The 26,237-nt window shown below is 46.7% G+C and overlaps 1 protein-coding gene across 6 annotated transcripts in view; it reads left to right on the top strand.

Annotated features, from left to right (window-relative positions):
* Syt17 (synaptotagmin 17) overlaps window positions 1–26,237 on the top strand; it is a 67,760-nt gene that overhangs the window by 14,186 nt on the left and 27,337 nt on the right. For all 6 annotated transcript variants that reach the window (XM_036176911.1, XM_036176892.1, XM_036176914.1 and 3 more), the window contains exon 5: window positions 1,073–1,692. In XM_036176911.1, the coding sequence (XP_036032804.1) occupies window positions 1,073–1,692 (620 nt within the window). The remainder of the gene's footprint in view (window positions 1–1,072; window positions 1,693–26,237) is intronic.

Raw genomic sequence — 26,237 nt, 5'->3', positions numbered from 1 at the left:
ACAATAAGTAAGAATAGAGTTAACTTTCCATATGCACACATTCTGTATCCTTAGGTTCAACCAATCCCAGCACTTGGAGCCCAAAGTAGAATTGTGAATTCAAGGCCAGCCCAAGCTACAAAGTGAATTCCAGGCCATTGGGGGCTTCTTAGCAAGACCCTGTCTCAAAGAACAAAGAAAAAAAGATTGGGGATGTGTGTCTATACTTAACACAGACTTTCTTTTCAAGTCTTTATTTCCTAAACAATATGGTATAATAGCCAAGCTTGGTGGTGCAGGCCTATAATCCTGGCTACCTAGGAGGCTGAGGCAGGGAGATTATGAGTTCAAGGACAGTCTGTACAACTTGGTGATACCCTATCTCAAAATAAAAAATAAAGAGAGGCCCAGGCCTACGGTTCAGTGGTAGAACCTTGCCTAGATGCATGAAGCCCTGGACTGAATCCACCATACACCAGGAAAAGGAAGACTTACTGTAGGACATTTCATTTTGCTGCATTTGTATTGTCCTCAGCATTTTAATCTATTTGGAGACAGTGCAGGGGTATCCAGCCTTTTGGCACTGGGATACAATGTCATCTACAAGTGTATTGAGCTGCATTCATTGGGTTGCGTGTTGCCTGTGGGCTTCGGGTTGGACATGCATGAACATATATGGATAACCGTACATAAGCTGTATATTGCTCTTTTGTATTTATTTATTTTTGAATGTGTGTGTGTGTGTGAATGCACACACCATGGTGCATATGTGGATGTCAGAGGACAACTTTTGGAAGCTGGTTCTCTCTCCACCATGTGAGATTGAACTCAGGTCCCCAGGCTTGGTAGCAAGTTCCTTTACCTATTGAACAATCTTGCTAGCCACTATACTGTTTCACATAAGGGCTTTGAGTGTCTGTGGGCTTGGGTGTGTCATGGGTCCTGAAATGGATTCTAAAGCTCATGGAACACCTGCATTTCCAGTGTGCACAGAAGAGCCCATTGAAGCAGAGAAGCCCATGTGGGCATCTGGGGATCTTTGCTGATGTCACTGGGTGGCTGGTAGTGATCTTTGTTCTTGGTGGCTGTTTAGGTCTGGATTCCCGGCGCCCCAGCTCCCCGCTTATTGACATCAAACCTATTGAGTTTGGAGTTCTCAGTGCCAAGAAGGAGCCCATCCAGCCATCGGTGCTGCGCCGGACCTACACCCCTGATGACTACTTCAGGAAGTTTGAGCCGCGGCTTTACTCCCTTGATCCAAACCTTGATGATGTGGACTCTCTGACTGATGAGGAGATCATGTCCAAGTACCAGCTGGGCATGCTGCACTTCAGCACACAGTATGACCTGCTGCACAACCACCTCACAGTGAGGGTGATTGAGGCCCGGGACCTGCCACCTCCCATCTCTCATGATGGCTCTCGCCAGGACATGGCCCACTCCAACCCCTATGTCAAGATCTGCCTCCTGCCTGATCAGAAGAACTCCAAGCAGACGGGAGTCAAACGCAAGACCCAGAAGCCTGTGTTTGAGGAACGCTACACCTTTGAGATCCCCTTCCTAGAAGCCCAGAGGAGGACCCTGCTGCTCACTGTGGTGGATTTTGACAAATTCTCCCGCCACTGTGTGATTGGGAAAGTGGCGGTGCCTCTGTGTGAGGTGGACTTGGTGAAGGGTGGCCACTGGTGGAAGGCTCTGATCCCCAGTTCTCAGGTAAGGCTTGAGTTTTGCTGTGTCACCTCCTGGGAATTCTTTTTCTTTTTAAGATTGTTATTTTAACTTATTTTACTATTTAATTTTTTCTTTTGAAGCTGGGTGTGGTAATACATTTCTGTAATCCCAGCACTTGGGAGGTGCAATAAGGATCAGAAGTTCAGGGTCACCCTTGCCTTATAATGAATTTGAGGATAACCTGGGATACTTGAGATCTCATGTCAAAAAAGCCAAAGGAAAAAACTTATTTTGCATTTAAGTTGAAATAGTTATACTCATATGAAGTTTTAAAAGCAGCATAGAGTTCCAGTTGTTCTCTATTGTTCCCAGGACAGTGTCTTACAACCCAGAGAATATAGGATATTCCACAAAATACCATGAAATAGAGTAGACCAAGTTCAGATTCCAGTGGTTTATATACATGTCCCCCCACCATGTGTGTGCGCACATGTTTATGTGTGAATGGGCATGCATATATGAGTGTGTGTATGTGTTCATGGGTATGCATGTGTATGTATGCATGTACATGCATGTGTGAGTATGTGTGTGTAGATGCATGGGCATGCATCAGTAAGTGTGTGTGTGTGTGTGTGTGTGTGTGTGTGTGTGTGTGCATATATATTCATGTGTGAGTGTGTGTGCGTATGTATATATATATATGCATAGGCATACATGGGGATGTGTGTGTGTGTGTGTGTGTAGTTCTATGAAATCTTTTCACTCTTTGGTATATGTAGGGGGATGTATGTGTGTGGAGTATGTAAGGTATATGAATGTGCATTTGTGTGTGGAGGCCAGGGGAGGGTGTCATGGGTCCTGCTCAATCACTCTACGCCTTATTTCTTTGAGTCAAGGGCTCTCACCAAACCTAGAATAGACTGGTGGCCAGCAAGTCCCAGTGATCCTCCTGTCTCTGTCCCCACAGCACAGGGATTAATACATATCCATAAATGCATATCCATGTATGCATATCCATGTATGCATACCCATGTATGCATATCCATGTAGCATATCCATGGTTGGGCTCTTTAGTGGGTTCTAGGATCCAAGCTCAGATCCCCATGCTTATGAAGCACAGACTGATGAGGCATCTCCAGCCCCAGTTCTGTAAAATCTTACCATGTATACAGATTCATGGCACCACCACCCTTGGAGCACCCTTGTCCCCAGTACTGAACAGTTTAATCAGGAGAGTGATTGTCCAGGGTATAAAGATATCAATCATCTTGACTTTCAGAAAGTGATTTGGAAGAAAAAACAAAAGTGGGGGCTATGGAACCGATGACGCATGGGTGTTTCTCAGGCAAACTGTGTGGTGATCGGCTTCCCTCCCTGGGTCCAGCCTGAAGGGGGGTGTGATTAGCTGCTGGGAAGCCATCCTAAGGCCACAGACTGAGCTGTGACTCCAAGAGGCTGTTAAGTACTGAGTGCACCCTCTGTGGACAAAGAGAGCTGGGCAGGCCAGGGAAGGGGAAGGTACAGCTGGGAAGAGGCATGCCTTGAACACTGCACAGGTGAGGATGGCCCAGCCCTAGCAGGTACCAACAGGGGACAGGGCCATTGTAAATGAACATTCTGGGGGTGCATCTCAAAATTGTGCAGCCTCGATCAAGAATCCAATGACCCAGGCTGCCTTGGGAGAGGTGGGTTGGTTGGTTTGTGGTGAGTTATGTGCTAGGGATTGAACCCAGAGCGTTGTACATGCTGAGTGTACCCTTTCCTGCTGAGCTATGTCATATCCCAACAGTATCCAGCTTTCCAGCATGGGGACAGGACTGTCCTGTCAGCTGTATGTCTGTCTTCCTACGTGAAGGTCTACCCCTTTCTTCATATGAATTCTCCATGAAGAAGGCCCTGAGGCAAGGCTGTCATATATCCAGGAAATGTCACCAACTGGAAACACCAGGAGGGATTTGGAAAGTCAGGAAAGATGTGTGATGGACAGGTCAACACAACAGGGCATTGTCTGGTTTTTAAACCTGCCAAGGACCTGGGAGTTTGTGCAAGGCACACACAGGAGCCCAGTGTTGTTCATCCACAGAATTGTTGAGTGAAGGCTGCTGGGAGCTGGGAGCTTAATTTCCTGGCAGTTTTGGCCTGTGGTCTTAGAAGGTAAGAGGCCTCTGACACTCATGGTGGGAGATATCATCTGAACACAGGCCTTCCTACTAAAACAGAGAAGACAAGGAGAGAGCAGGAAGACACAGAGACTGTTGTGATCCCAGCTTCACCCCACAGACACTTCCTCTGGGCAGGCCTGCCCTCTCGAATCGCCATCATGTTGGGTACTTCCTGTGCCTTCTGCAATGGCTGACGACACTCGGTTCAAAGAATTACACTCTCTCAGACATTCAGAAGTTTACAGTTGGGAGACTGGGGAACACTCCATTTTGCCAAACTCAAACTCCATTTTTCTTCTTTTTTTTTTTTTCCTACTCCATTTTTTACCCAAGTCCCTGGAAATACAGAGAATCTCCATGACACCCACACACCTCACCTGCTGGTCTTGTTCACTGTTTCCATTCATAGTCCTCCTGGTCCGTGTTGTAGCTCGCTTCCCTCCCACCTTCTCTTACTTCCTCCTCCCTCCTCACCTCCCTCCCTCCTTTCTCTATTGGGGAAATTATTAAGGCCACTCCATGTAGTTAAAAGGGAGGTTTATTTTGTGGGTAACTTACAAATGAAGGGATAGGTTGTAGGGTCTGGCAAAGGTATGACGCAGTCCGGCGGTGTTCTCTGGAGAACTCTGCTCAGTCTACCTCCAGCGTCCAGGGTCCCAGAACCAAGAGAAGCCTCTCCTCTTGATCCTGGGTCTTCAGCTTCCTCCCTCAGCCCTGCCTTGTGGGCGTGACCATTACCGAAGCCTCCATGGGGGCTGGAACTTCCAGGCCAAGGCTGGGATGGCTACCTACTACATTTCTCTGTTACTTCTTCCTTCCCTCCACGTCCTTACTGCCTTTCTTCCATGAAGTGAGCAGCCAAGGCCACCCTGCTGGTGTTTGAGTCCAGATGCTGAAGGCTTTACTTCCAGCCATTCTCACTCAGCCTAGCCTTCTCACAACCCCCCTGCTCCAGCCTTCTGAGTGCTAGGATTACAGGGATACATCGTCATGCCTGACTAGAATTACCTTTAATTTTGGGGGGTGGCTTGGGAGGTAGCTGGGCTAGTCATATGCTTGTTGTGCAGGTATCAGGACCCACATTTAGTGTCCATTAAAAAACCCAAGTTCAAGGCAAGTATCTGTAATCCCAGTGCTTGGGGGGCAGGGACAGAAGGATCCTTAGAGCTCACTGGACAGCTACTCTAGTTGGATTGGTGAGTTCTGGGTTCAGTGAGACCTAGCCTCAAAAAATAAGGTGGAGAGTTATTGAGGAAAATACTGGATATTAACATTTTCCCCCCACATATGCACACAGTGCATACACAGAGGAACATATACACATATACCACTGCTGTGGGATGTTCTGTATGTCAAATGTGTTGCTCCGATTGGTTAAAATAAATAAAGTGCTGATTGGCCAGTAGCCAGGCAGGAAGGATAGGGTAGGCGGGACAAGGAAGAGGAGAAGGCTGGGAACAGGAAGGCTGGGAGGAGAGAGATACTGCCAGCCTCGGCCATGACAAGATGTAAGGTACTGATAAGCCCACGAGCCACATGGCCAAGTATAGATTTATAGAAATGGGTTAATTTAAGATAAAGAAACAGATAACAAGAAGCCTGCCACGGCCATACAGTTTGTAAACAATATAAGTCTCCATGTGCTTACCACTCCAACACACACACACACACACACACACACACACACACACACACACACACACACGACTGTCCGAGGCTCATGGGAGATTTATAGGTTTCCTATTGCTCCTCTCCACCCCTGCCCACGCACAGTCTCCCCAGTACCGGCATCACTCACCGCAGCAGTATGTTTGGTACCAGAGACAAACCCACGTTAACACATCATTATTGCAGTTTGGGGTACACCGTTAACTCGTACATCCTATAGCTCTGGGCAAATGTCTAGTGACATATGTCCACTGCGATAGCAGCAGATAGAGTGGTGTCACCAGGGCTTGTTTTCAAGGCAGAAATAATTTGAGATGCTCAGCGTTCTGTGCTGATTGGACCCAGTACCTGGAAACTGCCTGGAGTTACGGACGCCCCCAGCCTGCCTTCTGGACTGCTAAAAACAGCCTGGTAAACAGAGACTCCTCACTGCCTTCTGTATTTTGAGATTCCTCACCAACTGCTACTGTCACCATCCAGTCCTTAACCAGGCAAATGGCCATGTTTTAAACTTGCCCTGAGCTGCTGTCAGCCTTGACCTTTAGAAAGCTGGCCTGTGTGTGTGTGTGTGTGTGTGTGTGTGTGCGCGTGTGTGTGTGCGCGCACGTGCGCACGCTAAAACTGCCCCCAGCTCAGTTTCTAATAGGCAGCCCCATAATGCTTCGGGGGTGGGGGGGACCAGATCAGAACGAGGCAGAGCAACAGGAACTAGAAGTTTCCATGTGTGTGGGCCTTCTTGTGACCCTCCTCCCTCGGTAAAAATCAGTTTCACACTTGAGAGCTTATTAAAATTTTTAACTACATTTTTTATTTACTTAGTGTGTATATACTATGGAGCGCTTGTGGAGTTTCAGAGGATGACTTGCGGGAACTGTGTGGGACCCAGGATAAACCTAAGTCCTCAGGCTCTGTAGCAAACACCTTTACCTACTGTTCCAGTTCACTTTCTATTGCTGTGACAAACACCATGACCAAAACCTACTTAGGCCGGAAAGGGTTTATTCGACTTACATGTGGGTCACAGTCCATTGAGAGAGGCCAAGGCAGGAACCTGGAGTCAGGTACTGAAGCAGGAGCCATGGAGGAGTGCTGCTTACTATGGATTGCTCAGCCTGCTTTCTTACACAACTTAGGACCACCAGCCCAGGAGTAGCACCATCCACAGAGGACTGGTCCCTCCTCTCCCAATTAACAATCAAGAAGATGCCCCACGGGCAATCTGATGAAGACATTTTCTCAATTGAGTTCCTCACTGAGTTACTCTTGACACAACTCTAACTTGTGCCAAGTTGATAAAAACCCAAGGAGGACACCTGCTGAGCCATCTCACTGGCCCCAACAAGAGCTTTAGCTCCCTAGTTATAGCATGAACTAAAGGAGGAACCAGAACAATGCGGATGAACCTCCCTATTGCATAAATGAGAAGACTGCGTGACAGGATGGTTGGGTGACTGGTCTAAGGTCACCCAGATTTTCACAGTAGAACTGGGACTAGAGCTAGGTTGCCTGACTGCCAAGCAGGTCTTGCTACTGTGCCAACCATCTTTACACCCCCAGATAATATGGTCCAGTGATGGGTAAGAGTCTGAGCCCTGCACTCACACAGGCCTGGGTTCCAGTTCGAGCTCTGCCACCTACTAAAGGAATGTGCTCAGGAGGGTCACACTTCATCACTCAGCCTCAGTTTCCTGTCTGTCTCAGGAGGCTTGTACAGTGTGACGATCTGACTTCCCAGAACCTCTATTTCAGTCTCCCAGGAGCATTCCCTGTGACCTGTCTGACTCACAATGCCGACACCAAATGTGTATGTTTGCCCCCAGAACAACCATGCCTCCATTTCTCTGGACACCAACTGTCTTATATTTTGCTTCAGTTTGTACTCTACCCTCCCTAAGATAGTGTGTACCAGTCATGTGTCCCAGTTTACCACTTTGGCTGACCAGACTATTAAATCCAAAGTCCCCTGGACCCTATGCTCAAGTTTAGTCATTTGTAGAAGGGCTTGCAGAGCCCAGAAAAGCCCTTTCCTTCTTATTTTAGCTCACATTTTTACAAGGTTCAGCCATGGTGGTTTGGCCTCTTGCACTAGGACAGAGAGCATCCTGACAATGGGAGTTAGTTCATTATGAAGACTATGGCCAAGGAACTGCCAGCAGCAGGGAGGTATGATGAAAGGCGTGAGGAAGGCATGTGTGAAGTCTCCACCCCTCCCCCAGCACACCGCTCTTCCAACCCCCTGCTGGAACCACCAAGCTTATAAGTTTTCCAAACCCTGATGCTTATGAGTTTGGGTGGTAGTCCCACAGAACAAACATGATGAGTTGAACCATTGTCAACTGGTGGCTGAACTAAGCCTCCACTTCAGGCACCTCTCTCTGGAGATCAGAGAGCAGGGATTAAAGCCTCCGACTCTCTAGTCTTTCTGGTAACCAGTCCCACCCTGAAGTTACCCAGAGGTCCCCAGTGATCAAGCAAAGTAAGTCATTGACATACAAAAGATACTCTCCCCACTGACAGTATTCCAGATATCCTAGAAGTTCTGTGCTGGGACCTGGGTACAGACACCAAATGTGAATTGATCATTTACAGCCGGGCTCTGCCTCTGGGTTGGTAGGTGATAATAGACTTGTACCTGAGCCCTACAGTGCTGCTATCATTCTCATGGTCATGACCACCCTCATCACCACCCTCATCACCACCCTCATCACCACCCTCATCACCACCCTCATCACCACCCTCATCACCACCCTCATCACCACCCTCATCACCACCCTCATCACCACCCTCATCACCATCCTCATCACCATCCTCATCACCATCCTCATCACCATCCTCATCACCATCCTCATCACCACCCTCATCACCACCCTCATCACCACCCTCATCACCATCCTCATCACCATCCTCATCACCATCCTCATCACCACCCTCATCACCACCCTCATCACCATCCTCATCACCATCCTCATCACCATCCTCATCACCATCCTCATCACCATCCTCATCACCATCCTCATCACCACCCTCATCACCATCCTCATCACCATCCTCATCACAGGACCCATTGAGAGCTGGATGAGATCACACCTGCACCGTGCCCAGCACACACTGTCTGCTGTGCCTGTGGCTCATTTGTATACTGAATGGAGCAGGTTTCTTATGTGTCAGTTCCATGTGGGTCTTGGGTTTGGAGGTAGGAGTGAGGGCTCCAGGTCTAGACCAAAAGCGACAGAACTCAGAGTCCTAAACTGTTCCCCACATGGGGACTTTCCTAGCGTGGCTTTCTGAGAGGCCTGTTTACAACCCCATGTCCAGGGCTGCACCAGAGCCTGGTTCCATGCATTCTCTAAAGTAGCCACCAGCCTTTTCCCTGATGGGCAGAGAGCATGTGAATACCACCTTGATGTGGATTATCTGAAATATTCCATTTGCCTGGCACATGATTTGCCCTTCTGATAGAGCAGGAGATTGAACAGCAGAAATTGGAGAGAGAGAGAAGGGCCTCAGAGACTAAGCTATGATCTCAACTTTATTCTGAGGGAGATGGAAACCATTAAAAGATGACATGCTGGGAGATCCTGGGCTAGGTTTACATTTTCAGTTGCTCCTGGGGCAGAACATGAGATAGATGGAAAGCAAGTCTTGCACTGGGGTACCCTTGGTTTCCCAGGCTAAACCATCCTGTCCATTGACACTATTGAACAATATCCTTGGCCTCTCTCTGTGGGAAGCCAGTCTGTGGCCCTTCCTTGGTTGTCAAAACCAAACAAACAAAACAAAAAAACACTGCCTCCAGACCATGTGAAACATCCCTTGGGACACGGTCATACAGCTGATTTCCATTGATTTTGAAATATATGATAACAGGGGCAGGGTAACTGTATTAGTCACCTTTCTCATTTTGACAAAAAGTATTTTGGCTTTTTGTTGTCATTGTGGATGGCTGTTGATGATGCTTTCTGACAGAGCAACTTAAAGGAGGAGGGATTTATTTTAACTCACAGTGTAGAGGCCCCGGGCCACGTTGGTTTGGTCCACTTCATTGCAGCAGAGCATCATGGCTGCAGGAGTGTGTGGCGGGGGCTCCAGCCTGTATATGTTCTCTGTGGCCGAGAAACGTGGTGGTAGGAGTATGTGCTGGAGGCTGGTCTTCACCTCTTGGTGGGCAGACTAGAGAGACAGGGAGGAAAGCCTGTTACAACACACACTCTCTAAGGACACACAGAGAGACCCACCTTCTCCACTGAGACTCCCCCTCCTAAACGTCTACAACCTCTGGAAGCAACACCTCTAGCTGGGGACCAGGTGTGCAACACGTGACCCTCAGGGTCAGTTTCTACTCAGGCCTGAGCAGTGCCCCTCAGTGAGTGGAGCAAGGGGTCTGGTGACTTAGACCTACTGAGGTTGGTGTGAGGGTTCCAACTCACTGTCAGTGGGTTTTGGAGTTGGGAATGACCTAAAAGGAGGGGTCTCTAGAATGTCATGAAGTTTGCCTGAGAGAGAGGTTTACTGAGCTGGGTGCTAGGCAGGAAACTAAAGGACATAGGTGAGGAGATGATGGCTATGATGATGATGATGATGATGATGATAATGATGATGATGAATTTGATGTAGGATGTAGGATGTTGAAGTTGATAGGGGAGCACCTCTGTGACTGGTAGTGAACTAAAGTTCAGATCCCTAAGTGACTCAAAACAATACTATGTTGGGCCTGAGATGGCACCTGATGCTGGGGGCACATGGAGGGAAAACTGCTCACAAAATGGCCGGTGAACAAGAGGAGAGAGGCCAGTGCCCCACATTCTCCTTCAAGGACAAACCCTGAGGCATCCAAAGGCCTCCAAATAGGCCACATCTCTGAAAGCTGAAGGCTACACCTCCGAAATAACACCAAGTTGGGGACACATGGACCTTTGATACATGGACCTTCAGAGAATTTTCTCATGCAAAGTATGGCAAGTCTTGAGCTCCCATTTTTCCTCTTTCTCATATCATTTGTGCAGAGGAGGCTTGGGAAGGTGAGTTCCCATAGCATTTTTTACTCTTTATAACATGAGCTGCCACGCTAGTTAAGTCATTGCATAATTAATGCATTGGTTATGTGAATTATTTATATACTAAAAATGCCTTCACTGACTTAGATATTCTCTATTGGGATGAAGAGTGACCAAGGCAGTTCATAAAAGAAAGCATTTAATTGGGGTCTTGATACAGTTTCAGAGGGTGAGTCCATGATCATCATAAAGCAGGCAGGCGTGGCACCGGAGCAGTAGTTGGGAGTTTGAATGTGATCCACAACCACTAGGCAGAGAGAGCTACCTGGAAAGGTGTAGACTATTGAAACCTCAAAGCCCACACACCTCCTCCAAATAAAGCCACGTCTCCTAATCCTTTCTAAACAATTTCACCAACTGGGGGCTAAGCATTCAAACATATGAGCATATGGGGGCCATTCTTATTCAAACCACTACCAGCACCTATTATACATTTCTGTAGGCCTGACAGATGGTCATTTCTCTGAGTAGCTGTACAATGCAGGACAGAATAAGGCTTTCTGTGGAAATGGAAGAAGGAAATGGTATAAAGGTTAAGGCCAATGCTCCTGATCCAGCTTCTCCCTTTGTGTCTTCCAGTCAATTCCCTAGAAGGTCCCCAAGGCCATCCTGGCTTGTGCTGCTTCTGCTGGAGGGGGGGGCATCTCTAAGCATAAGGTTGTTTGTCTTGACTGTCAGTTTGATTGAACTGAAGAAGCCTGGAGATTAGTAAGGCACACCCACCTCTAGGTGTGTCTGCCCAGAAACGATTAGACCCTGAAGGTTCTGATCTAAGGTTCAATCCATTCATGGAGTCTCAATTTCAGTAGACTATTGTGAAGTGGTGAATCTGTGGAACGTGGAGCCTGGTTGGAAGAGATACATTACTGGGACATGTCCTCAAGGCCCCTATCTTCCCCTTCCCTGTACTGTTCCATTCAGCTTCCTTTCTGCCATGATGTGAGCAGAAACTTCTGAAACCATGAGCTGAAATAAATCCTCCTTTGCTTCAGTTGGGTATATCCAGTGTTTGGTACAGCAATGTGCAGTCTAATGGAACTACCCCTATCAGTTCTTCACTGAGATCATTGGGTAGGTGGAGAACAGACAGCATGCCTAACCTGATTTCAGGTTGGAGCTGAGTGCTTGCAATAAGACATTCACTGGCTGCCTAGTTGATACAGAATGAATCTTACTCTCTTGTGATGGAGTGGGTCTGAAGCAGGTTGGGTGTGTCTGGAAAGCCATTCAATATAAGACAGAAACTCTCAGACACCAGAATACTGACCTCTCCAAGCTTCCTTGGAAGACTGGGTGTCACACACAAAGGTATAAGTAAGCATTTCACTGGGCAACATTTACTGTGGGTCTACTGTATGCCAGAAGTGCTGGGAAGATGGAGGTACTGCTCTGAATGAGCTCCGAGCCCTGAGTAGCAGAGATAAAAATAGAACGTCAGGGGCATGGCTCAGTCAGTAGAGTGTGTGCCCAGTATGGGTGAAGCCTTGGGTTCTGTCCCCAGCACTGCATAAACTGGGCATGATGGAGCATGTCTGTATTTCTAGTACTCACAGGTAGAGGCAAAAAGAGATAAGAAGTTCAAGGTCATCCTCAGCTACACATTGAGTTTTAGGCCAGCCTGGGCTACATGAAACCTTATTTAAAAAGAAAGAAAGAGAGGGACGGAGGGAGGGAGGGAGGGAGGGAGGGAGGGAGGGAAGGAGGGAAGGAGGGGAGGGGGGAGGGGAGGAAGGAAGGAAGGAAGGAAGGAAGGAAGGAAGGAAGGAAGGAAAAAAGAAAGAAAAAAGAGGAAGGGAAAGAAAAAGAAAATGGAGTCTTACCTTGCTTATATCATACACCAAAAGAAGCCCACATAGTCAAGAACTTACATTTGGAAGTCTGTCTTAGAAGGAAATAAAGCATATCTTTACAGCTTAGTCATAGCTAACCATCTTCTTAAATGGTCAAAAATAAATTACAAAGCATAAAGGGAGAAGATGAGTATGTTTACCATGTCAATCGGTGGGCTTTTGTCTACCAAAAGCTCTGATAACAGACACTGAAGGCAGCCGGGGACATGTTTGTGCAAATGTGTTGGTTTGTCAGTTCTGATATAACTCAAACAAGAGAGGCTAGCTGTTCCCATGATTCCGGAAGTTGTTGTTGAGCCACGTGACCAGGAAGGCACTAAGGAAGGGTCTGTTCCAAGCTTCTCTTAACCTACCACGGTTTGCTGTCCATCCCTTGTGTCCTTTGTCTTCTAGGCATCATCTGTGTGTGTTGTCTCTGTTTTCAAATCATTTTCCCCTTTATAGAGGCATCAATCATATTAGATCAGGGTCCTCCCTCTCCAGGGTAGCTTCATCTTGGCCAACTACCTGTTATGACCATTTAAAAATAAGGTCTTTCTAACAGGCTTTGGGGTTGAAATTGAATATGGCAAATATATTTGGGGGGAACATAACCCCAGGAACATGTAACTGTCAAATGATTAGTGTCTGCAATATTGAAGGTCTTTTTGTGTGTTAGCAAGAAAAGAATAATGCTCAATAGAAAAATGAGCAAAAAGAAATGGACAGGATTATCACAAACAACAGTGTTTGAAAAGCGGATAACCCTGAAAAAATACCTGCTCTCTTCAGCAGTCAGGAAAATACAAATTAAACTCCTTGATCATATCCTCATCGGCTATGGTTTGAGTATGAAATGTCCCCAGGATGCTCATGCATCTGAAGATTTGGTCCTCAATTAGTGGTGCTGGTAAGTTGTGAAACCTGTAGGAGGAGACACCTTGCTGAAAGAAATACACCACCGGAAGTGGGCCATTACTTCCTTCTTTCCTCCAGCCAGTCCCGCCTCCCCCAGATATCCTCCCTTAAACCCTTCCCATGCGCCCACTCTCAAGTCAATAGTCTCTTTTCCTTTGCCTATATTTGTTACATGCATGTAAATAGAGGTATGCGCATGCATGTACACATTCACATGTGTGTGCACACACATACACACAACCTGCTGAGTCCATTTTTGTTGGTGGTGTGTATCTGATTTCCAGGCTAACCACTCCGAAGTGGACAACCATTAAGGGGCCTCATCACTGGGAGAAGCTCATCCGCCTTCTCTCAGCATCAATAGTTCTTCATCCAGGGGGAGGATGAGATTTTCCCCCCTCCCACATTAACATGTCCATTGCCAGTGTCACTGTGCAGGCCTTGTTTCTGCAGCCATTCTAGGAGAGACTGTTTACAGCAGACTTCCTGATACTCATCTCCCCCAAAGTTTCCTGAGCCGTAGGTGCAGGAGCTGTGGTGGAGATGTAGCCGCTGGGGCTGGGTTCCCTATCTCAGTGCTCATCTCTGCATTGTGTCTGGTTGTGGTTTCCTATGATGGCCTCCATCTGCTGTCCAGTGAGGCTCCTCTGGTGAGGACTGGGTCTGCTGTATGCCCGCAGACCTATGCCTACACTTTCTGCCTAGTATCTACACTATAGGCAGACTATACCTATACTTCTGTAGGTGTGTCTAAGTTTAGAATGTAGTAAAGAGTTATGGTGGTCTTTCAATAGCAAACTCTTTTCTAAGGTCTATTTCCTCTCTGGCCCCAGGAAGCCAGCTAGGTTTCCAGTGCCTGGGGTGATTTCCCTCCTGTGGAGTGGGCCTTAAGTCTACTTGGACAGCTGTTGGTGGCCACCCACATACTGCACCTTTATTCATATATGCTGGTACTTGCTGTGGTTCACAGATGTTGCAGCTGGTAGGACTGTTTAATTGCCTCCCTCCCTTTGCAGCATGGGTAGCGTTTTCTGGAACCCTAGAAGCTAGGTTTTAGGAAACAGGTCAGATCAAGCTCCAGTTATCTGAGTCCTATATCCTAAGTGTGTGGTGTCCTCAGCAGAAGGAGCTTACCTTCAACCCTGAGAGGCAACCAGGGGCTACATCAAAAACCTGTATTGTTTGGGGAGTCACTTGGATTACCCTGAACACCCTTTTGAAAGGGTGTACCCTGCTTGGGTCTGATCTTAGGGATTTTGTTAGACTATGGTTCTTGTGGGGAGCATTGTCAGCTCAAATGTCTTAACCTACACACACACACACACACACATATTTAACACATATTTTAAATATATTTACATGTGATATATGATATATATATATATCCCTTAACGTATGTATTTGCACATACATACACACTAACACACACTCTGTGTAATTTTAGATAAATATAAAATAATGTGATTCCGTGAGTCTTCATCAAACAACCCCAGTGTGATTTGCCCACCCTTCCCCTTCTGCACTGAACTCCCTCCCATTTCCCCAAGTGGAGCCCCTCCCCCATTATTCCATTTCTCAGGTGTTTGCAGTATGATGTCAGCTTCATGCCCCTGCTGCCTTGCCTTCCCTGCTGATAGACTGTGTCCCCTGGGAACTGTGAGCTGGAATAAACCCTTTCCCTCTGTTGTGGCTTTGGCCAGGCACTTTATCACAGCAGTGTACAAAGTAACTAAGACTTCATTGGACAAGAAGGATGGAAAGCTTGACAGTGGCAGACAAATCCAGCCCACTGTATCGTCACCCACATTGTAGGCACTGAGAAGATGTTGGACTTAGACAGAAAGTCAGAAACCAGTGGTTCTGAACAGAGGAAAGACAGTATTCCTCTCCGGTGCATGGGTTTGCTTTTGATGCTCTCATTTACCAGGGCTAAACATGGTCCAAAAATATAAATGGAAAATTCCAGAAATAATTAATAAGTTTTAAATAACTCATTAGAGTGTATTATTCTAATATTATTAGTGTTGGTTTCTTACTGTGCCTAATTTATAAGTTTGGCTTTACTGCAGGTAAACACATATAGAGAAATTGTGGTGGGTATTGGCTTCACTATTACCTGTGTTTTCAGGTACACATTGAAAGTTGGACCATATCCCCCATATATAAGTGATAAAGGGGGACCAATACACATTGACACCTGACTAGATAGTTCTGTCCACTAATTTTCTTGTCACTATAACCAAAGACAAAACTTAGGGAGAAAGGTTTTTGTTTTGTTTTTTGTTTGGCTCACAGTTCAGATGTGTAGACTTTCATGGCAGGGACAGTGTGGTGGCTGGAGCATCTTGGTCCATTGCGGCAAATGCCTGGGGCCAGTCACATCACTCCTTATCCTGCACCAGAAGCAGATAAAACCTTCAAGGCCTGCCCCAGTGAACTTCGTCCACCAGCTAGTCCCCGTGTCCCAAAGGTTCCACAGTCTTTCCAACCAGCACTGACAGCTGAGACCAGTATTCAAACACACAAGCATGGAGGGGACGTTTCAGATCCAATCATGACAATAGTCAATGCACCCGTATGTCGGAAGTCACCGTGATCTTGCATCCATTTGTTAAAGTATTAACACCCTTCCCCAGTCTCTCCTGGAGACATAGATTCGCATCTTGTATGCTAGTGGCCATAAAGTTAGCAATCAATCCTCCAATTCATATTGATTGTCAAAAAATATCTTCCTGTTTCTTGAGCCAACTATTCTACCTCAGGGTTTTATGAGAAGGATGTAGTCTTTTAAAAAAAAATCCTAATTATTCCATTTAGGTCATTACAAATAACTGGGTGGGACTGGGGACCTAGGAAGATTTCTCAGCTGCACAAGCATGATTAGCTCCTCAGGACTCATGTAAATGCCTCGTGGGCATGGGCACACCTGTAATCACATTGCATAGACAGCGGATCCCCAGGGGAAGCCAGCTAGCAAGACTAGCTGTACCTGTGAGCTGTAGGTTTTATTGAGAGATCCTGTCTCAATGAATAAGGTGGACAGGGACCGAGGAAGACTCCCTATGTCAGCCTCTGGCCTACACACACACACACACACACATACACACACACACACACACACACACAAAAGCACGCGCACACACACACACTGCATACACATGGTGATGCACACATAAACACACTACACACAACTAGGTATCTATCAACAGAAAAATAGTTATAATCCAGTGTAGAATATCAGAATACACTGTTAGATTAAAGCTGATGCATGGCTAGGTCATTACATGGAAAATACATGTGTTTAAAGTTCCCTACAAGGAAATTTCCAGATCTACTTGTGTCCTCAAGGCAGCTATGTAAATATATGCCGGTGTCTTGACAGAGGTGGGAGGAGAAAAGGACATGTCAATGAAGTGTGTAAAATGCTGGGAGGGGGGGGGGGGGTTTAATGTAGCTTGTAAATACAGAAGTGTGTTTTTATGAAAAATGGATTTTGCTTTAATTTTTAAATTATTTCCTTTAGAAAGGTTGCTTGTACAGTAAATTAGGAAACAAAGACTTCTCCAAGGCGGTCAGAGTAAAAGCAAAGGGGGCCTGCTGAGCAGCTGTGTTTGTGCCTCATTAAAAGTTGTGTGCACACTTGTGAAGCCCTCTGCAAGGTGAGCGTGAGCAGAAGGAGCATTTAGAAGCACTGCAAAGAGAGCTGAGAGGGGAGAGCCCAGCTCTTGTTTCCCCAGAAAATGTCCTTTGTCCCAGATGGCTTTCTTTGATTTCCTTTTTATTGATTGGAGCTTGACTGTATTCAAAGGCTGCAGGAGAGGATTTGCAGGTTTGTTTTTTCCCTGGGTGGAGAGCTACAGCAGTTGCACACATAGGCTGCCAGAGAGCTGGCAGAGGGGGCTCTGGATTCACTTGAGTAATTTACAGACAGTCTATTTTGGGTCTCCCTAGCCCACCCCACATGGCACTACTCAATTAAGCTCATCAGGCTTCTATAAAAAAGGAAACGAGGCTTGTTTATCTGTGACATCGCCTCAAAGAGGGAAAAGGGAGAAATGATTCTCTCGCCCAGTTTCCTCCTCCTGTCTCCCTCCAGCCTCCTAAGGTGCAGAAGGACAGGGGTGTCTTGCTGCTCATGCCCTCTCTGGGATCGTGATGTGACAGCGGTTCCATGTCCATCCGGGGACTGCATAGCTCGTTCTCAGGATCACCCAGATTGGAGTGGTATCAGGTGCCATGCGTGCAGCTTGACTTACAGTGCAGTCACATCCCACAGATCCACTGTGAATTCCAAATATCGAAGCTGAAAGCACTTTCACCTCCCTGCGGCCTTCAGCATCATTGCCTCCCGTTGCGGTGGAAAAGTGATCCTCAGTGGGGTGCTATTGGGTGGTGATAGGGCCTTTAAGACGGGACATAGCGGGAGGTCTTTAGGTCAATGGGGATGTGCCACCCAAGAGACCCCGGACCTCCTCCTCTCTTTTGCATTCCAGCTATTCTGTTTGGTCCAGAGAAGGACCTGTGGCAGATCTATGGTAGGCATGCTTTGGGTTTCAGATGAGTGTTTATTAACCACATAGAAGGCATAAGAACAGCAAGTGCAGGTAAGCAGAGGCTGTAGGTTAATAGCAAGCCATCCAGTCAGGTGCTTACAACATCTGACAGAACAAACAAGGGAAACACCATCAGGGCTCACAAGTATCCAGCAGAAGCACATGGGGGGGGGGGAGGAAGTGGTCGCCTGGGCCCCCAACACAGTCCCTCTGTGGCCCAGCTTCTGGCTTCCCTTCCCAAGGCAGGCATTTTCATACTGTGGGATGAACAATGGTGCCCTCTGTTGGAGAGGTTTGCCATCTCACTGTTCTCAAAGGCAGTGTTATAACCCCCCTAACTGTTCGCTGCTCTCTCTTCTCCCTTTTATAGCACTAAGGGTAGCCTGCCCTGAGATGGGGATCTTTGGAGGACACTTTGAGACCAACATGATTGGGTCTGAAATAGGGGGAAAGTGCCTGCTTCCAGAGCTGGCTTCTCAGTGAGCTGGAACAACACATGACCACTCACCAATATTTCACCAGCCATGATACAAGTGGTTTTGTTCCACTGTGAACTCATACTGTGACATACTGCCTCACTGCAGGCCCCTAGCAAAGGGGTCAGCCTATGGTGCATGGAAACCCCTGTAAACCTTCCCTCTTTATAAGCTGATTATCTCGGGCATCTAGTTAGAATGACGGAAATGCCATCTAGCCTTCCAAACATCACAGTTTAGTAGCACAGCACACCTGTGGACTGATGTCTCTCCCCTTGTCCTTCCACGGCTGGTGGGAGTCATACTCACTGCTCACAACACTGCAAGAGAGAAAGTACATATAGCCCCAGCTCAGGCATCAGCATACAAAATTCAAAGACAAGGCGGAAAAAAGAAATCCCAAGTTAAGTCATTGTAAGGTAGAGACCGTCCACATCAGCATGTCGTGTGTGTCCCAGGATAGCTACAAATGCAGCCCGACTCATTTGTGAATGATAATGCCATGCCAAAATCTCCAAAGATTGGACACTCCTGTTCTATATAGGAGTAGACAGACGGGCATTGTGCTGGCCTTTATGGGGAACGTGAAAACATCTGGTAAGGACAGAGTGCCATGAAGGATATAAAACAAGGCTGCATGATGGAGGGAGCTGGCTGGTTTGATGGGAAGCTTAGCTGAGAAGGTGACATTTGAGATTCTCTGGAAACTGCAAGACTCCTGCACTAGCCATGGTCTTACGTTTTCCTCCTTTGTTCGTGTGTGTGTGTGTGTGTGTGTGTGTGTGTGTGTGTGTGTGTGTGTGTATGCACGTCTATTTGGACACGTTGTACACAGGCCTGAGGAAGGCATCTGGTGTCTTGTCCTGCTCCGTTATTCTTGTCCCCATTCCCTTGAGACAGGGTCTCTCACTGAACCTGGAGCTGGGCTGGTGGCCACCAAGCCTCAGTCATCATCTCCTCACCCCCACACATAGCACTGGGGTTACTAGATGGGCACGTGGCCACACCCATCTTTTTTCTACATGAATGCTGGGTGTCTGGACTCAGGTCCTCATACTTGGGCAGCAAACACTCTTACCCATCTCTCCTAGACCCCAGCACTTAAATATATATCTCTCTTATTTGAAATAGAGATGGGGGTCGCACCTACTTCTGCAGGGGTCCCCAGCACACGCCTGTTCTGCCTTCATGGGAAGACATCCTTATCTTTCCCGCTGACCAACCCAACCATAACAACTTGAAATTGCCTGGGGTGAGGTTATTTATAAAGGAGAGTCTTAATTTATTTTTTAAAATCTAATCTATTAACTATCTCAGCTACTTTGTCATGAATAACAAGTTATTTGGAACTTTGTGTTATAAAGTTAAGGAATTCAGGACCTGAGCAGGAAAGGGCAATGGGACTGGAAGGAAGGACTCCCAGGTTCTTTTCCATCTGTCAGGGGCCAACTTCCTGCAACATTGCTCTACAACAGGATAAACTAAACAAAATCCAACTCACAGCTTAAGACCCCAGTTCATCCTTCTCCAGGAAGTCATAGTGGCCACATCCTGCTGGGGCTAGGTCAAACTTCAGGCTCTAGTGTGCCACAGGCCTGATGGTGCCCTCTTAAATGAGGCCAAGATCACATAGTATTAATGTGATCTTTTCAAAGTCTATAGTTTGTTGGCATTGGGACCCTCAGTGGTACACAATCGTCCTTTCCACCTAATTCCTGAACATCCCGTCACTCAGACAAGGCTGTGCATCCGTGACGTGGTCACCCTGCATTGCCGCGCTTCTCAGATCCCAGTGGTCACCCTGCATTGCCATGCTTCTCATATCCCGGAAGACACCACCGCTCTCTGTTGCTGTCACTTCTGTTGTTGCTATGGCAAAGGGTGGCTTGAGGAAGGAAGGGATGCTTGGCCCATCATCATAGAAGGGAAGGCGTGGTAGCAGGAGAGAGGGGCAGCTGGTCACATTGCGTCTGCACTCAGGGAGGAGAGCAATGAATTCTGGTCCTTTTTCCTTAATTCAGCCTGGGACCCCAGCCTGTGGGATTCAGGGTGGGTCTTCCCTCCTCAGGTAGACATCCCCACAGATACACCCAGGAGTGTCTCTTAGGTGACAAAACCAGTCCATCAGTCAAGCAGACCGTCAAAGTTAACCACCACAGTTTGTATGTTTGTATGTTAATGGGGTCATACAGCACATGACTGTGTCAAGCATGTTTTCCAGGCCCATCACATGTGTCAGCACTTCATTCCTTCATTTACACGTTTCTAATTTAGAGTGTGTGTGCATGTATGTGTGCATGTGTGTTCATGCATGTGCACATGCCCCACAACCCATGTTTGGAAGTCAGAGGACTGCTTTCAGAAGTTGGTTTCTTTCCTCCCACCGTGGGTTTCAGGGATGGAATTCAGGCCCTCGGGCTTTCATGGCAAGTGCCTTTACCCACCAAGCTGTCACGTCAGCCTTCATTCCTTCTTATGACCGAAGAACATTTGATTGTCTACATACACCACAGTGCATCTCCATTAATGACAGACACTGTGCGGCCTCCACGTGTGGGCTGCTGGGAATAGCACCACATGAACGCCTGGCACGTTTGCTGGGTTCTCTTCTCTGTGGGTTTGGGTTGTCGTTGTTGTTGTTTTGAGACAGGGTCTCTCTCACCGTACAGCCCAGGTTGGTCTTGAACTCACGAGCCTGCTGCCTCTGCCTCCCAAATGCTGAGGTTCCCCCACCTAAAGCCTGGCTCATGGGTAAGTTTTTGTGTGGAGATCTGTTTTCTCTAGTAGCAGAATTTCTGGATCCCATGGTGGCTGTGTGTCAAAATTTTGTATGTATGTGTATACGTGTACATGTGGGTGTTGTATGTGTATTGGGTGTATACATGTGTGTGATGTGCATGCATATGAAGTCCAGACATCAATGCAGGAAGTGTCCCTCAGTCACTTACCACCTGATATTTTGAGACAGTCTCTCCCTGAATCTGGGGATCACCCATTGGCTGGGCCAGCTAACCAGCAGGCTCCAGGGGCCCACCCGTGTCTGCCACCCCAGCATTAGGATTACGAACAGTGCCATTGGCTGCCTTTTCCCTGGATGCTGGGGATCCGAACCATCCTCATGCTTCCTTAACAAGCACATGGCCCATCGCGCATCACCTGACTCCAGCGTTGAGACTCTTGAGGCTCAGAGTGTTGAGGGTTTTACATTTCCACCAGCTATGGCCAGGGTTCCAATTTCAGGACATCGTTTTCTGCTTTCTGCTTTTGTGTATGTGTGCACATGCGTTTGTATGCATGTGGGAATGATGAAGAACATGTACGGAGATCGGAGCAGAGCTTGTAGGAGCCAGTCCTCTCCTTCTGCCTTGTGGGTTCTAAGTTGCCTCAGCAGTATAGTCATGGGTTCATCTTGATGGTAGCCATGTAGGTAGGCATGCAGACCCTGGTCTTTGACTTTTTTTTAAACCTCTTATCACCCAGTAGACTATGTTTGGCTTGCTGCATGTCTGTGATTGCCCCTTAACTGTCAAGAAGGTCGTGCAAGATTAAAGACAGGAGCTGAGCTTGCTCCCTGCCTATGTCATTCATGATCTGAACCACATGATTTGGATGGATTCTTTCATTTGTAAAGTGGGAGCCTCTGGTGTTGCTGGAAGGACAGAATAACAGCCATGCATGGGACTGAGCCTATGCTGATGTCTTACCGACAGCTCACTGTAGTGGTCACGACCATGACACCCCCTGGGCTGGGATCCAGGAACTATTGAATGAAGCTTGTTAAATGAATCATCAAGCGCTCTGTTCAGTTAGCCTTCTCTTGAGTTCCCACTAACCATCCCCGGGCTGCACATTGATCACTCCCTGATGAGCAAGCAGAAGAGCAGCTGGATCAATGTGCGTATTTCCCTGGGAGGCTGGGAGTGGACGCTGTGGTACTGGTGTGGGGTGAGCCTGGGAAGAAGAGGGAACAATAAGCCCAAGGCTCATACAAGCAAGAAGCCCATTTAAGGCAAGAAACGAGTAGAAAGAGGATGAGTCCAGGAAGCTGACTCAGAGGGTCCAGTCGGCAGCCTAGATGAAGGAAACAGCAAGTCTCTCTGCTCTTAATGGTCTCAGGAAGGGCTCAAGAGGTCCCTGGGTACCGAGGTTCAGGCAATGGCGTCCTGTCCCCTCCCACTTCCTTTGAGAATGTCCAAGGCTGAGCAGACTCCCATGGGGACAGCCACTGAGCAGCTTACCAGGGCCCATGGATGTCTCTAGAATCCAGCTGTGCCCCACCCCCAGCCATCTTACCCTTCATTTTGTTCTTTAAACACACCAGGTTTATTCTTTCATGTTTAGGCAGCTTGACTGACTGAGCTATGAATCCCTCCCACCGCCACCCCCAGCTCCACATAGAAGGTATCAAGAGTTGAGAAGCTTGTAGACCTTAGAAGAAATGAGGGAGGTGTTGTTTTGGATTATAAACCTGGGAAGAGGAAAGTTCCTGAAGACCAGGATGGCTTCCCCTGGCCTGAGCTCCTGATCTCAGCCAGTCTTACTCACAGGAAAACAGATGCACTTGCAGGGTCAGATGCTAAGGATGTTGCACCCTCTAGATCCTCAAGGACCAGCAGAGCCCTGAGCTTTTCTTATGACCCAGGGAACCCAGTTCATCTTTCCTGCCTTGAAAATCTGACCCTCCAGGTCAGTGCAGGAGAAACCTCAAAAGACAAATGTAACCAGGGGACATAATTCAAGGGCAGGTCTTACCAAGCAGGTGTTAAGAAAAAAATACCCAATGACACTTTTTTTTTTTTGTCCTGAGGTAGAACCCTTACACTTGCTAGGCAAATGCTCTACCACTGAACTACATCTTCAGCCCCTCAGAGATACTGTGTGTGTGTGTGTGTGTGTGTGTGTGTGTATGTGTGTGTGTGCACATGCACACAAGTGGTATACATATTTGTGGGTGTGCAAGTTTATGTGGGTATGCACTTGCTTGTGTGTGTATACATACTTGTGTGGGCATGCACATGTTTGTGGGTATCCATGTTTGTATGTATACATATTTGTGTGTATATGGCTGTGTACATGTTTGTGTGTATGTGTCTTCATGTATTTGTGTGTGTGCATTGTATATATTTGGGTGTGTACATATGTGTACATTATGGGTACACATGTGTGTATGTGTAGATATTTGTGTGTATGTGTGTTATGCATGTTTGTTTGTGGGTGTGTGTAGTGAGTAGCCATTCCAGCTTTGACCTGGAAGTTCCAACCCCTATTGAGGCTTTGGTAACTGTCAAGCCTACAAGGCAGGGCCGAGAGAGGACCCTGAAGACCCTGAAGAGATTTTATGGGCCAGCTCTCTTGGTTCCTGGACCCTAGACGCTGGAGGTAGACCGAGTAGAGTTCTCCAGAGAACACCGCCAGACTGTGCCACACCTTTCCCAGATCCTGTTACCTACCCCTTCACTTGTAAGTTACCCCACAAAATAAACCTCCCTTTTAACTACGTGGAGTTGTCTTAATAATTTCAACAAAAGGTGTGTACATTTTGTAGGTGTGTGGATATGTACATGTTTGTGAGTATGCATGTTTGTATATATACATATTTGTGTGTATGTGGGTGAGTACATGCTTGTGTATATATATTTTTGGGTGTGTACATGTTTGTGTGGGTGTGTACATGTGTGAAGAGTGTGGACATATTTGTGGATATAGATGTTTGTATGCATATATATTTGTGTAGGTGTGTGTACATGTTTTCTGTGTATTCATGTATATGTGTGTATGTAGATGTATATATGTTTTGTGTGGGTATATGCCAAATAGTTTTCTCATTCACTCTTTATCTTATTTTTTAGACAGGAGCTCTCACTGAACATAGAACTCACCAGTTCAGCTAGGGTGATCTTTCCAGGGAGTCTCCTGTCTCTGTGTTCCCCCAACCCCCAGCACTGGAGTAACCATGTCCCACCCCACCCAGATTGCATGTGGGTGCTGGGGGCCCAAAGTATGTCCACATGCTGGTGCAGCTGATGCTTTCCAGATGACACTCTAAAGCACAGGCAGTCAGGCTTTAATCAGGACCACCCTGACAGCGTCAGGAGCACAGCAGTGAGATTCTATAGAGGGGCAGAGCTTAGGATCAGTCTTCACCCAGGACAGGGGTAGAATATTACTGAAGGGCACCTCCAATGGAAGAGGGATTCTGTCTAAATCAGCCTTGCTGAAGATTGGCCAGGTAACTAGGGATGGTGGAAGGGATTTGAAAACTCAGATATTAACAGCAGGGGTTTGAAGCTAGCAAGAGGGCTCAGTGGATAAAGGTACCCCCAAAACCACTAGATAGATAGATAGATAGATAGATAGATAGATAGATAGATAAAATGTAATGAAAAAGGTAATGGGGGGAGGGGTCTCTTGGAAAGTGAAGTCAGCAGGCCCTTCTGTAAAACTGGTTTTCCACAAGTAGCTACACAGCCAGGCCCAGCACTACAGTCTATCCAGCAAAGACTCTTTGTCAGTCACCAAATGGGAACACAGGCTCAGCACTAGCAGACCTTTCTGTTCATCAAGCAAAGCAAGAAATCCTATTTTTTTAATATGAAGACTTGGTCTTTAAAAGTACATAATAATTAGTAACTGTCTGTCTGAATGTGACGTGAGCCAAACAAAATATACCCATGGGTTGCAAGTTTGAAATCTGTAGCTAAGTGTGAGGTTGTTTCTCGTTTATAGGTTAACTTGATCCATATAGGAATCTGGTCTTGTTGCTTTGTGTTTGAGACAGGGTTTCACTCTGTAGCCCTGGCTGGCCTAGAACTTATTGTAGACCAGCTTGGCCTCAAATTCTTTGAGATTTTCCTGCCTCTGCCTCTCAAGTGCTGCAATTAAAGGCATGCACCACCATGCCCAGACTATATAGGAATCTTTTTGTGATTAAATATTGTTCTAGAATTGCCACTTGCCATCAGTTTGCTGAAAGGGGTAGAGAACGTGGATGGATGCATGCATGTATACATACATAATTAGGTAGATGGATGGATGGGAGGATGTATGCATGCATGTATGCATGAGTAAGTAGAGGGATGGGTGGGAAGATAGATGCATGCATGTATGCATGAATAAGTGGATGGATGGTTGGTTGGATGGATGGATGGATGGATGGATGGATGGATGGATGGATGGATAGCTGGATGGGAGGATGGATAAATGCATGTATGCATTAGTAAGTGGATGGATGAGTGGAGGATGGATGCATACATGTATGCATTAGTAAGTAGATGGATGAGTGGATGATGGATGCATGCATGTATGCATTAGTAAGTAGATGGATGAGTGGGAGGATGGATGGATGAATGCATGCATGCATGCGTGTATGCATTAGTAAATGGATGGATGCATGCATGTATGCATTAGTAAGTGGATGGATGAGTGGGAAGATGGATGCATGCATACATAAGTATGTAGCTGGATGGACAGGGAAATAGATGAAACATCTTTAGAGAAACATTCTGAAATATTATTAATAAAATGGTGTATTCTAGGGGCTACTTCAGAATCATATATGGGGTTGAATGAAGATGTTGAAATCTAGATTGACCATGAGGTAATCCTTGAATCCAAGAGAAGGCATATATTGAGATTCCTTGGTCATTTTTGACTTCTCATATTCCTGGAAGTTAACAGTACTAAGAATGCTTATTTTAATATCCTGATCACCTAGAGATCCCTGTGGGGGGATAAACAGATAAAATTACATCCTACTTGGGATTTAGTTTAAAACCTTCAGCTAATTTTTATAAACAGAGGTGAGTACAGATAAAACACCATTTGTCAAAAGTTTATGATTAATACAGTTGGGGAGTGGGTCATGGAGGATGATTCACTACTCTGAAGTAGCTGACTTTTTTTTTTTTATACAATTTTTTAAATAGAC

Source organism: Onychomys torridus, chromosome 1 (genome assembly GCF_903995425.1).
Source record: "Onychomys torridus chromosome 1, mOncTor1.1, whole genome shotgun sequence".
NCBI classification, from domain to species: domain Eukaryota; kingdom Metazoa; phylum Chordata; class Mammalia; order Rodentia; family Cricetidae; genus Onychomys; species Onychomys torridus.
This window is presented reverse-complemented; position numbering and strand designations above follow the sequence as displayed.